This window comes from Mus caroli, unplaced genomic scaffold (genome assembly GCF_978045245.1).
Source record: "Mus caroli unplaced genomic scaffold, Mus_caroli_1 scaffold_11, whole genome shotgun sequence".
Classification (NCBI taxonomy): Eukaryota; Metazoa; Chordata; class Mammalia; order Rodentia; family Muridae; genus Mus; species Mus caroli.
Window position 1 is genome coordinate 28,290,196 of NW_028227266.1, and position 14,063 is coordinate 28,304,258.

The 14,063-nt window shown below is 44.3% G+C and overlaps 1 protein-coding gene and 1 pseudogene across 4 annotated transcripts in view; both read right to left on the minus strand.

Annotated features, from left to right (window-relative positions):
• Window positions 1–1,968: 1,968 nt before the first annotated feature.
• Aplp2 (amyloid beta precursor like protein 2) overlaps window positions 1,969–14,063 on the minus strand; it is a 59,882-nt gene continuing 47,787 nt past the window's right edge. For 2 of the 4 annotated variants that reach the window (XM_021172341.3, XM_021172339.3), the window contains 8 exons: window positions 13,932–14,060; window positions 11,179–11,278; window positions 10,374–10,526; window positions 8,928–8,963; window positions 6,068–6,153; window positions 4,717–4,791; window positions 4,237–4,392; window positions 1,969–3,385 (listed from right to left, as the gene is read on the minus strand). In XM_021172341.3, the coding sequence (XP_021028000.1) occupies window positions 3,284–3,385; window positions 4,237–4,392; window positions 4,717–4,791; window positions 6,068–6,153; window positions 8,928–8,963; window positions 10,374–10,526; window positions 11,179–11,278; window positions 13,932–14,060 (837 nt within the window). In that variant the 3' untranslated portion in view covers window positions 1,969–3,283. The remainder of the gene's footprint in view (window positions 3,386–4,236; window positions 4,393–4,716; window positions 4,792–6,067; window positions 6,154–8,927; window positions 8,964–10,373; window positions 10,527–11,178; window positions 11,279–13,931; window positions 14,061–14,063) is intronic. The other 2 variants (XM_021172342.3, XM_021172340.3) reach the window with 1 other exon arrangement.
• Window positions 11,307–13,806, minus strand: LOC115031904 (protein CEBPZOS pseudogene; annotated as a pseudogene).

Here is a 14,063-nt window from a genome sequence, read left to right on the forward strand (position 1 = left end):
TAGGAGTGCACCACTGTGAGCCAATATTTGACTTTCAAATTGTTACCCAGATCTGGATTTTATTGGCCAGAAATCTACAGACTTCCCAAGTCCTCTTTAATCTATTTCAAAGGTTTTGGGGAAATGTAATTTACGCCTAATCTCTGGACTGCTCGACAGAAGAACTGACTAATGACGTCTGTGACCAAGACCACAAAGGACAGAAAGACATGCCTATTTCTTAGGCAAAATGGCAAGAGACATCGGCCTCTTCATTTTATAAAGGGAAATATTCGTTTTTGTCAGAACCAGACTCTGGCTGTGTCATGAGGTGCAGGTGATGCTGGGGTCATGTTTCAGCCACAATCAAGATGACCCTTTACTTCCTTTCGCTCCGCCCTTGTCCTTGACCTCTCCTAAGAATCTGACAGTATGTTTCTATGGATATGCTCCCTGGATCCTCTGAAATCTCAGAGACTTACTGCACTCTAACCCATGTCTTCAAAAATAAGAGTATGGATTGTCACAGCAACGGAAACCACAGCAGGTCATCCACATAGCTGGGTCAGGCACAGATCTCAGCCACTGGGCTTGGATTTGCAACTGAGAGCCAACAGGCAGATAGGCCCTTCACACTCAATAGCAGCCAGCACCTGAGGTTCACTGCAAGGTGGGTAGGGCCACATTCCCCAGAGGTCACAGCTTAGTCATCCAAGCAGAAACCAGGAGATGAGTAAGTTTCGTTCTGTGCCCATGAGGGAGCCGTACTGCTTGGGTGAGGTCAAAGGGCAGTTCCCGCTTTACATTTCTGTGGGTGTTTCCTTACAAAATGTAATCACTATATGGCTACCATAAACACAACTACCTCTACAGTTTAAGGCAAAGTCAATTAAAAGAGTCAACGCCTTGCTGAGTGCAAAAGCAAATCCGTACAGGGTGAGAGAGACACAGGCCTGGCTGCAGTAATTCTTGTGTTCTGATTCAACCTCTATACTGTAGCTGTGCTAATCCACTGGGGGTTATGCACGGTCCTCTCACAAGCTCTCAACACCCAGAACACCACTGTCAACAGAGTGCTGGTGACAAGTTCTGAGAGCTGACCAGTTGGATAGAATTGGACCAGGGTTGGCTTGCAAAGATGGCCAAGCCACAAAATATTTGAGAATCCGTGAACAGACAATAGACAAATAAACAAAGCTGTATTTTGAATTAGATAATGAATGGCAAAGTAGCTTCCCAGACAGCAATAGAGGGTCCAGTGATACCTCTTTAAAGCCACTTCAAATATAAAGGTCTCTCATTGTTGACTCTCTTGGGCAGTAACCTGAGGGGACATCATAGAAGCAGCTGGGCAGTGTTGACTGTTATCAGAGGAATCAGACTGCTGGCAGTGTGCCCCCACCCCATGCTTACTGGCTTAGAAACTCATACGATATGACCCCAATAACTGCATGTTTCATAACATGTATCAACTCTCGTAGCATAGTATTTAAGACTGAGTGATAACAGTGCTCAGGCACAAAGCCCTGGAAGCAGCTAAAAGCCCAAGTCACTGAGCACAGGGACTTCTAGTGGCAAGTCACTTAAGCTCAGATGCCGCAGCTGCTATGGACAGCTTCCTGAAAATTCAGCCATAAGCTCTACTGACATTATTCTCAACAGTGGGAAGAAGTCTTGACTTAAATTTTGCAAAATGCTACAGGCAGGCTTTCCTTCATCTTTCTTTGCGCGTAAAATAGGGTCTTGCTACACGGTCAATAGTGGCCGTCACCTCATCAGTCCTCTGTGTGAGCCACCCCTTCCCCACAGGGCTGAGATTATCCAACATCCAGCACACCAGCCACTTTCTCCTTTTTTTTTGGAATGAAAACGGAGCTCTTGATTCAACTTACAGCCAGTAACTCTTCACTAGACACCCTTCATCCCCAAAAGCAGGCCTAGAAAGCTCCATCATCGCAGATCAAAGCCATGGAAAGGAACACAAGGTGCTCAGGGACGTTAAAGTGTTTATTGATGTAGTTAAGTTCTGTACATTCTCCACAGATCATACTAAGAAGTTTGTAGGTGAAGTTTCAATCTGTGCATAGTGGGACGAGGCATGGCTAGGGCCAAGGGGGGTAAGGAAGGGCAGGTAAGTCACAGAAAAGTACAAAAACCAAACCAAACCAAATAAACAAACAAACAAACAAAAACAGGTTACCAGAACCTTCAGATTAAAACAAAACAAGCAACAAAGCGCTAAAGGCTGTGAGCATGAACTCCAGCTACACAGCATTACAGGTTCATATGAAGGAAACAAAAACTTTCAAAGGTTTCCACAGTGTCTACAGATCCAATTTCATGTACAACCCAGAACATTGTCCTTTCATATGATGAAGCCTCCCGTGAACTCTCCTGGGTCCTCAGCCATGTTTACTATGGTATTCTCTGAGTGGCCATCAAAGGGGCTGGAGAGCGGTGGAGGTGAGTGAGGTACAAAGGCAGGCAGAGGGTCAGTGCATGGGAGGGAGACATCCAATGAGGAGGTGGGTGCACGCTTGGATACACTTGGTAAGGGAAGTGGATAGGAAAAGGCTACCGTAAACAACTGTGGAAGAACACAGACTGACTATGGGCTAGTTGCTGTGGAAGAACTGGATTTGAAGGAAAGCACAGTGAATCTATGTTTGCATCTGGCTAGCTGGAGGTGCCTTAGCCCTGCTTGGGGCCGGATGGTACAGAAGCACCCAAACACCCAGCACTGGACACACACGGCTTCCACGGAGACTATGCCTAAAGCAGTCGGTAACTGCATACAATGTACTTCAGCTCCTCTTACATTTCTCAGCAACCTGAAAAGGGAAATACTGCCTTTATACACTGAAAACAAATAATTGTAAAACCAGCACAGCAAACGAGCCTGAAGAACTGACTTACATAACGGGAACAGCCTGGGTATATAGTCTATCATCAAAAAATCAACATTTCCCATTTATATAGAGCATGTGTGAGACAATACAATAGAAGTGGCATTTCTAATTTAAAAAAAGAAAACTACATCCATCAGATATCTGCAATAGATCTTTTTCTTTCATTTCACTTAAGGTTTATATATCATATATTGTTATATTAACATCTTTTTAACCCATTTAAAAGAATGGAAATTGCAATCCTACAGTAGTACTTTATAGTCTTAACAATCCAGGAGAGCAGGATGTAGGATGAGGCCTTCTGGCACCACTGGTGGTCAGCAGTCAAGCACAAACGCTGAGCCTCTTCCAGCCCACCTGCAGCAGCCTCAGCCAGGGTGTCACACACGCTGTCCTTAAATCTGCATCTGCTCCAGGTATTTGTAGGTTGGGTTTTCATAACCATGGTTCTGCATCTTGTTCAGGTGACGCTCTTCTGGGGTGAGCATTGGGTCAACCTGTAGGAACAAAGACTGCAGGTCACTGTGGGATACTGAAGAGGCCTGCTGAGCATCAGGACATCAGGCTATTCACTGTCCAATCCCGTGGACTCAAAGCAGCCCAGCATTCTTTTTATCTGGACAGATCAAACAGGAGCTGGTGTCAAGGACATAGGAAGGAAGGGAGGGAGGAGGTCAGAGAGGCAAGGCTTCTCTCTGAAAGCTTGGTCCCATTGAGACAAACTTACAAATTTCAGTTTGGTCCTTGGGATCCCTGTTTTTGTCATGGGTTTTTTTTTACCACAAGGTGGCAGTACTGTTCCCTTTTTCAAGTTGCTGTGAAACCGAAGCACACTGTGACTGACACATTTACTGAACTTTATTTATTTTTTTTGTTTTTAAGATCTATTTATTTTTTTTTTTTACACATAAATGTAGCTGTCTTCAGACATAACAGAAGAGGGCATTGGATCCTATTACAGATGTTTGTGAGCCACTACGTGGTTGCTGGGAATTGAATTCAGGACCTCTGGAAGAGCAGTCAGTGCTCTTAACCACTGAGCCATCTCTCCAGCCCTTCCTGAACTTTTAAAGGACCAGCTTTTTGGAAACCACAGTGACAAGTGGCTCTCTGAATGTGGGTGATAGTCTCTTGAAACAAGAGCAACATCACCTCAGCAATGGCTCATCTTCAAAATGTGTCCTAATAACCCAATGATTAATACCAAAGACAGCAGCAACATGCCCAGCACTTAGTCCAGATCTTTGAATTACATACAGTTCCAGCCCTAACCACTCACCCCCGGTTGACAGTGCAGAGCAAGCCCTCATCAGCTTGGATCAAAGGGAGAAGGCAGCCCAGTCCTTACCTCCACAATCCCATGGCTGATGGTGCCGTACTGCCTCTTCCTCAGCATCACTAGGCTGATAACGATGACCGTAGCAATGGCCACTGCGATAACCAGCAAGCCAATAAGGGCATTGCTGCTCAAACTGAAGTCCTCCCTTAAAGGTCCCACCGATTCCTAAAACAACAAAGCACACAGGGAACAAAGTCCGGTGACTCCCTGGACATCGAGAGAGGACCATGGGCCTCTCAGGTGGTTTCAAAAACTCAGAGCAACACAAAGATCATGCTCTGTCACCATATCAGGGAGGTTGCCCACTTTTTCTAATCTACATGGATGGACATTTTCATTTTTTGCATTCTTACTCAGAAATATGGGAAACCAGGACAAGAGCCCCTTAGTAACTGAAAATACCACGGAGCTTTCATTTCCACTTCAACTAAGAGGACTGAGAAGCAAAAGACATGAAGACAGCCCTTCCATTCTGGAGTAAACACATACCGGCTCTTCCTCAAGGCCCCCAACTCTCTCGGCATTGAAAATCATTTCCTTAACATCCAGAGTCTCGTCAATGACCTGAAAGTCACAAACACCCGCATTTACTCAGTGAGCTGGAGGGAAATGAACATAAATGTCACTCCTTTACAATGCTATGGGGTGTTGGGAAGCTGTTTTCTTCCATCGCACTGATCCAGATCCACTCAGCAAACCCCCAGAGGGAGGGGTAAGTGTAGGGAAGACGTGCTGTATGGTGGCCCCTCTAGTCCTGTGAGGCTCTTTACCTGAACTTTCCTTGAAGGAACTGTGGTGGTGACAAAGCTCAGAACAGACAACTAACAAACATTTAAACATAAACTCAGGCCCAGCAAGCACTCAGCAGGTCAAGTGCCTGCCAGCAAACCTGACAATCTCAGTTTGATCCTTGGGATCTACGTGGAAAGGAGAGAAGAACTCCTCATCCTCTGATCTGTGCGTACCACAGCATGTATGGGACACCTACACACACACACACACACACACACACACACGGGACACCACCTACACACACACACACATGGGACACCACCTATACACACACACACACACACACACACACACACACACGACACCACCTACACACACACACACACACACACGACACCACCTACACACACACACACACACACACACACATGGGACACCACCTACACACACACACACGGGACACCACCTACACACACACACACACACACACGGGACACCACCTACACACACACACACATGGGACACCACCTATACACACACACACACACACACACACACACACACACACATGGGACACCACCTACACACACACACACACACGGGACACCACCTACACACACACACACGGGACACCACCTACACACACACACACACACACACACACACGACACCACCTACACACACACACACGGGACACCACCCACCCACACACACACACACACACACACACACACACGCAACTAAAAAACAAAATCTAGTTCAGCTGAGGGTAATTAAACAATCTAAATGGAGAGAAACACAAGGAAAAAAAAAGGAGGTGTAAGAAAACTCAATTTTACTCAATTCTCCACCTAATAAATACTTAACTTACCTGAAATGAAAATAGCCTCGGATACATACTTTTCGTTACAGGTATGATTTTTCTACCATATACTAATGAAAAAAAAGCAGCTTCCCGGGTTCCCTCATCTGCAATAAGTGGGCGTGGTTGCTCCCTCACTGTCTACTCGTGCAGGAAGGGCACTCACTGGCCTGGATGTACTAACTACCATGCCTTTTGCTCCACTGTACAGAAGGAAGCATGCTATGCAAAAGACAAGTGGCTCACCATATTTTCATCCATTTTATTCTTACTGTTAATCACTTTTTCTTCTGCACCAATCAGTCCCCCATCTTGTTCTGCCATTCCAGAGCCTGTGTAGAAAATGTTTACAGTTGAGTTTCTCGGCAGCCCACCTCAGGGCAATCTCTCAGAAGCAGCAAATCCCTGCCTGAGGGCCAGAGAGCTTCTTATCAAAGACCCCCATGACTCTGGAAACAGTCACTGCATTGGCATGTTTGAGGATGCGCTGGGCTTTGCAAGGATGAATGGTACAAGCATTTTCAAAAGACTGATGCATATAATGAAGGAAGACAAAGTACTTCCTGGTCTCCCACCTGAAGAAATGGAATGCAAGCTTTGCAGAGAAGCTGGGCCTGAGGGTGTCCCAGAATATAAAGCATGCTCCAGCCCTTACCTATGACTCTAACAGCACCTGCTATGCAACCACATAATTCCTTGGTACCTAGAGCCTACTGAATAGATGCATGTGTGCTTTGAGCATAACAGTTTACTCCAAAAGAAATTGTTTCTGCTTCAAACCCCTGCCACCTCCTACCCTTAAGTCCTCCTATTTGCCCTTCAAGCTTCGGGTTCTCGAGGGAGACATTTCTAGGCTGTAGCAGTTAACATACGTTTATAATCATCTATCTCCTTTTATCTCCACTGGATGTCTGATTCCTCAAACCTGATCCTAGAGTTACATCTCAAATTGTAGGTAAGCCCAGGTGAACAGGAAAAAGCAGTTTATCTACATGGAGAATTTTAACTAAGGTGAAGGGAGCAAGACCAGCACCTTTCCTTTTTCCAAGGTCAGAAATGGCTTGAGCCAACATCACTCATGTGTGGCACATAGATAACAGCATCCAAATACGCACCATGTCTGGACTCAGCACAGATGCAGAAAGAAAAATCCCTTTTATTTTTAGCTTCAAGCATGTGAGTCCTGGCTATCACAAGTTTCTCATTATAAGAATATATTTAGTTTATATGTATCTATGATTTGAATCCTTTATAAAGAGACTTGGCAGTCAACTTGACATGCTAAGGTAACTGCCTGCAAGTGAGTGGATTCCAACCTAAGTTTACATTCACCACTGCTGTCCTGGAGATGCCAAAGGCAGGCAATGATATAAAACCCAGCCATAGAGAAGTTTTTTACTTCACAACTGGACTTGTTTTCTTAACCCAGTCCAACAGGAGTGATTAATAATAGCCATGAGGCTGCTGAGCTTGCAGCCTGGTTAATTTACTAACTCAGTACACTGGAGCCAAAGGGATGCATTTTGTTCTAAAGCATTTACTTCAAAAGAAAAGCATAACCTGATACCAGTTATTTGTGTCTCAAAGGAAACCACACTGCCTGCCTACGATTCAAGAAAGAGGAATTTCGAAGGGTACTGGCTTACTTAGCATGGATGCTCATAATCAAGACTACTAAATTCTAATTCTGAGCTCTTCCCACCTCATGCTCTTCTCAGAGTTTTAAAAGTCATAAGAGCAAGACTCTCAGAACACAAAGAAATACTGAACCAAATCATCTAAGGACTTGCTTTGGTCCAGGCTATCCCAATACTGTGTTTCTGACTAAACTTACTTTGGTTTCATAATGCACAGAAATGTGTCCCAACACATCTTTTTTTTATTTTTTTATTTTATTTTATTTATTTATTTATTGGTTTTTCGAGACAGGGTTTCTCTGTGTAGCCCTGACTGTCCTGGAACTCACTCTGTAGACCAGGCTGGCCTCGAACTCAGAAATCTGCCTGCCTCTGCCTCCCGAGTGCTGGGATTAAAGGCGTGTGCCACCATGCCCGGCCCAACACATCTTTTTAAAGTAAGAAAGCTCAAGACAGTGTAGCTAAGTACCTAAGGTGTCCACTGAGATGAGTATTAGCACCGTGACTTCCAAGAAGAGGAGGCACAGTTGAATACAAAGAATTGTCAAAAGAGTTAAGTCACACTTTTTGGTTCTAAGAATAAAATATGGTCTAAACTAGAACACCAAATTCTGAGCCAGGGAATCCCACTTGGTACAGCCAAGAGAGTACACTCATAAAATACACCAAGAACAGCCACTACTACCCACGACTCAAGAGAGGGGAGTGTGTAATCATCTGGAAGATTCTGTAGCTGGCATTAGCAACTCGGGCAACAGAAACCACATGGGCTGTGAAGACAGCCTTGGGTCCAGACCTTGATCCTCTAACTTCTTAACATGCAGATTTGGGAAGCAACACATGGAATCTCACAGGCTTTTTCAACTGCCTAATCTATAAAACTGAACCGAAAATCCTGCCCAAGAGGGAGATCTGATGGGTAAACAAGACAGTGTGCTGATATAGTGCTCTTCACACTGTGTGTTTGAAGACTGGAGACTCACTGCACCTGAGGTCATCTGTTTCTATCTCTTTCACCAACAGCATCCTGTGTTTTAGGAATGCTACCACTCAGGAACATGAGAGAGTGGCATGGACGGAAGGTAAGACAGCAAAAGGGGGAAGGCAACTGGTAAAAATAAGGAGAAAGGAGAAAGGGAAATTACAGTCTACCTGACTGTAAAAGTTAAGCATGGTCTTAAAAACAGACTAGCTACAAATAACAATTTTGTTAAGCCGAGCATCCTTTTCTGACATTTACCCAGACGAAGACTTAGGAAAGCATCTGTTTCTTGGGCGACTAGACTAGGAAAGCCAGGGAACTTGTTAGTAACATGAAGGCAGGGCTGCTCTAGCTCCACTCACAGCCATGGCTGAAGAAATGAGGCGGGGAAAGTCAGATGGTGGTATGAAACATAAAATGAAACTTCCAACACACTGGGGAAGTGAGAAGGAATGGAGGTCTTAAGGAACGTCTTTGACAAACCAACCTTTTTTCATTGGGTGGTACAACTCCGGCTGAGTGTCTAGCAGAAAGGAAAACAATAAAAAACAAAATAGCACAAAAGGAGATTAAGAAAGAAAATGATTTCCTTCTAAGTTCCTCTCTATAATGTGACCAAAAGGCATTTTCACTAAAATCCATGCCTGAGATACCCATAAGCAAACTGGCCATGATCTAGATAGCAAATGGCTACATGTATTCCTGAGGAGAGAGAAGCGGGAAGTCAGGTCCCGCCATTTAAGAGACGTTTGGAAGAGCCCCACAATATTTAGCTTACCCCATCAACCTACTCTTCTTCTTTTTAAAAAAGGAAACAGTAGAAAATGAAGTTAGTATTGTGGTTCACTGACCGAGAGAGCCAGCTTCCCTGCATGGCTCCAATCCCACACAAAGCAGACAGAGACTGTACATGCATGGCCACCCCACAACCTCACGGAGGTCGGAATGGGGTGACATCACTTTACGTACTCCCTTTTTAGGTATTCAGTACAGGAAGAGTCTGAGCCTCTGAGCTAACTGGTTCCAAAGGCGTTTCTGTTGGAGTCTGAAAGCTACCTTGCATGCACACCTTACCACTGGTCTGGTACCTTCACTAGGCTACTGTATCTAATCAGCCATGTGACTATTCCAGAAGCTACGGGAACTGAACTGTCAGCGTGGATTCAAATGCACTTAGAATCTAAGCTATGTGACACTCTGGTCACACACTTCATCTGTTCCAAATGGGATACTCAGTGTCGCTACCTCCACAGAGTGTGCTGCGGACTAAAGGCATCTAAGCACTATGCTTAACTAAAGCTGGCACAGAGTTAGGACTGCAAAGCCATAGGCCATTTTTTTTATCCTTACCACCCTCACCATCAGAAATAGCAGGAAATAGAATCTGATTATACAAACTAGTCTTAGGGCACAAGTCTCAGCAGCTTGTTTATTTTTGGTACAGACTCATGATTTTCAGGGACACTTTTAGATACCGAGAATCACCAAGAAAAACATGCCTATGAATCAAAGGATACAACTTCTCATCCAACTCACTTCAGAGATGTCAGGGCACTGCTTTAGCCTTTCCCCCTAATCTGCCTCCCAAGACTATTAGGGAAAGACAATGATATAAAATACCCAACATAAAGGTTCTGTTCAGCTCAAAGGCATCCCTCCATGTAAGGGACATCACACAAGCAAAAAGGCTTGCTACGGAACGTGAGAGAGATTCCTGACTTCCTAATGATACTGCAGTGTGTTACTTCCTCATAGAATCCAGCACAGCACCTGCACACAGGAAGTGCTTAGGGAACCCATGCCTTCCCTTTCCCCGCCTCTCACAACAACACAATCTCCCCAATGCAATCAGGTTTGAAGAAATGTATTCCAATTTTCTAACTTTATGCTCTTCTCCTCTGCTCCTAGGAACGGCTCTGAGGACCATACATACCTTCATTCTCAGACAAGGATGGGAAGGGATGGATAGGGTGGAACGGCGGGATCTCCTCACTCTCCTCAGAGCTCACCCGGACATCCACAGGGTTCTCTGAGATGGAGGAGGTAAATTGGTCCATATCTGCTCGCTGTTCCTGAAGGAGCTCATCTAACAAAAGCACAACAGGGAACAGATAAGCGAATTTTAGAAGTAGGTCTAGGCACAGGACCAGTACTTTGAGAAAGGCCAATTCTTGTTAACCCAGACCTAAGACCTGGCAAGAGCCCTCCAGCCTGCAACCCATCTCCTGTCTATGTCTAGCTCCTGCCTACTGCCTGACTTTATAGGACACATCGTCCATCTCTAGAGGACTCATTATACACAACTATAACTACACACCTTTGAATTATTTCACTATCTATCTCTACTATTTTAAGAGGAATTCTAGCAGCTATTGTCTACAGGTAAACCGTTTTACCCTGCAGCACACAGCAGAAGATAGAATGATATATAATGACTACAGGGTAAACTGGTAACAGGAAACTCCTCAGGCCCCTGCAATTTCACACCCTAGAGTTGCTTCCGCTAATAAGAGTGAAGGTCAATGACATTCAAGACTCTGTGGCTCCAAGCCAGTACATCTGTCTTTGAAGACTCCTCAGCCTTGTCATGTAAACCTCTAGCCAATTCCAGGCTTTCTGAAAGCATAGTATGCTAGGCTCTCCTCACCAGCCTTGCCTACTCCTTACATACTTCATCCTAGCCCGCCATCACTCCTTAGCCTCAGCAGTCTGTCTGGCTTTGATACATTAGTACCCACCAATTTCCTCTTGAATTTCTTGAGCAACATAAGGAACTTTGTACAGAAGAGAAAGACTTTGGTTCCTTCTTTCTTCAATCACATGGAGGTGTGTCATCACCTAGAAGCACAATATCAGGAGAGGCCTTGTCACTGAAAACTATGAGGTCAGGAGAAAAAAACGCCACCCACATAGAGTTCCAGAGACGCAAAGGTTCTCTTTCCTACTTAAGACAGCAGAGCAGGAAAGCCCATGACAGCACAGCACGTGAGTGATGCAGTCTCTAGTCTACAGAGAGGGCTACAAGTTAAAGCAACATTCATTTTCAAAATATGGTCCTGAGGAGCTGGAGAGATCCTCAGTGGTCAGAGCAATTGCAGCTCTTGTAGAGGACCTGTGTAACACCCACATGGGAGTTCACAACTGGCCGATAACTCTAGGTGCAGGGAACCTTTAACAGTCTTTTTCTGGCCTCCACAGGCACCAGGAACACATGCAGGCAGAATACTCATTCACATAAAATAAATACATTTAAATTTTTAAAACAAAACACAAACAAACTCACTAGCCAGTTGATTTAGCTTTTATACAAGACAATCGTCACGTCACTAAAAACCCTGAGTTTAAAGTGTTTGGAGGTACTACTCCTTAGTAAACGTTTGCTGAGTCTGAGAGAATGTGCCGGTCACTTCTTTCAACAGTAAGATTAGAGCAGGTAGACAGACATTGAACTATGGTGGGAAGGCATGGCTGCTCATGGACTTGGTTTAGTAAAGCAACTACCTAAAATACTATGGTTAAGATCAAGACTAATTTACTCCCTTTTAAATTATGGTTCTTTAAAAAATGATAAGGCACAAATAACTCATTTTTAAGCAAGCACTGAAGACAGATTTATCCATGGTAGCTCACTACTTTTCTGAATGTAAGAACAAAAGTATCCAAAGTAGGAAAAATGATGTGACCCAGAGATACAGGGCGCTCTGCTGCAGCAGCTCAACAGCTCACAGCCCTGTCACCCACTCAGGCCTAGGCCTGCACTTGCCGAGCTCCTTCTAAAGAAGGCACTCAGAGCCAGCGCACCGTGTGGCACCGAGGCCATTAACGTGAAGGGCTGAAAGTGAAGAAAAATTAAAGATGCTTTTACTGTAGACTGATGTGCTTCTGACCTTTAAAAGCAAAGATGACAGTAATTTAATTTTCTATTTGCCATTCTGCCAATCAAATATACTGATGGGAAAGCACAAGTGTGAGTGCCTTGGCAAAAAATGCAAATGGAATTGCAGTGTGCTTCCAGAGTCTGTGCACATGCAGACACCATTATACCTCCTCGGAGTCATTAGGGCCCTGTGACAGGATGGGAGCCACAGGATGGAATCAATCATGACAGAGCGCTTACAGCTACAGAGCCTGAGTGGCAGGGACAACACAGATGTACTAAAAACATTACACGACATAAATCTCAGACTACAAGATATATACGAGACATAAATCAATTTCAGGCTTAAACCTGAGTCACACTCAAGCGAAATATTTTATGAGATTTGTTTATTTTACTTTGTAGGTATGGGTGCTCTGCCTAGATATATGCCTGTGTAACCAATTTGTTCCTGGTGCCTCCAGAGGCCAGTAGAGGGCATCAGATCCCCTGGAACTGGAGTTGCAAATGGTTGTAAGCAGCTGGCTATCAGAACCAGGTCTTCTAGGAGAGAGAGCAGCCAATGCTCCTAACCATCCAGCCCCCAAGAATCTTTTTTTTTTTCCTTCAAGAGTCAGTCTATTTTATTTAGACTTGGCTAAAGGTGTACTCTCACATACATGAAGACTTTGTAATTATTCCTGATGTTATAATCACTAGTTCCTATTCTTTCATAAAATAGAAAAGAAAAATCCAGTATAAATCCTATATTTTCACTTGTAAATTCCTCAACGATACAGTAGAGGAGCAGCAAACAGTGGGAGGGAAACCGCAGGCCTGCAGTTACGGTCAGGGAGCGTCTGTGGAGTCCAGGCACAGACTCATCTGTCTCCCCTCAAAGGTTTCAAACAGTTCAAGTGCGAAGCTGAGCGAGATGACTGGCCTTAGTTTTTGCTAGTCAACCATTTTTCCTGATCTTTCTCTCTAACTCCACACATTGAAGACTGTTCTATGGATTTGTAATAAACTTCCAAAATGAAGGGAAATTTCTTGCTCATTGTTTGTCTGAAATCTTAGCTAGAGTTCATCTTTTTAAACAAAAAGTAAGCTCCAGCAACACCCACAAGCTCAGCTGCTAAAACTCCTTTAAAGATCTTCCTTGCCAGAGGTTCCATGGTCCGAGCCATCCTGAGGCCTCCGCAACCCACCCCCAAGAATCTTATTACGTACACAGCAAACATTTTTTAAAAGTTACCAATCAGAAACACTTCCAGTCCTGACTATTTTAAGTAAGGGATATTGATCAGGCAGCAAGAAGTGTCTGTCTGACTAAAAACTTCCAAGGCTACAACAGGAATAAAGTGTTTTGTTTTGTGGCTCTAGAGATCAAATCCTGGGACTCAAGAACAATGGGCAAGTGTCCCAAGCAGTGAACCAAGATCAACTTTTAAGACCTACACAATGTATTTGCCTATTAAAGGGAATTACACTAATTCAGGCAATAAGCTGAATCAAATGAACTGACATAAAAATTTGATTTGGGAAGACTCGTCCAACGCATGTACAAAGTGTCTTCTAACATCAAGCATAGCCAGCAGCATATTTCTGTGCCTGCTGGAAATCTGTCTAGTTTACCTGGGATTTCATCTGGGCGGCCTTTTCTGGGTCAACAGCCAACACGTGTTGGTAATGACGAATGGTATGCAGGCGATCTTTGTTCTCAGCACGGACGTAACGACGAAGAGCTTGAAGAATGCGATGTGGCTG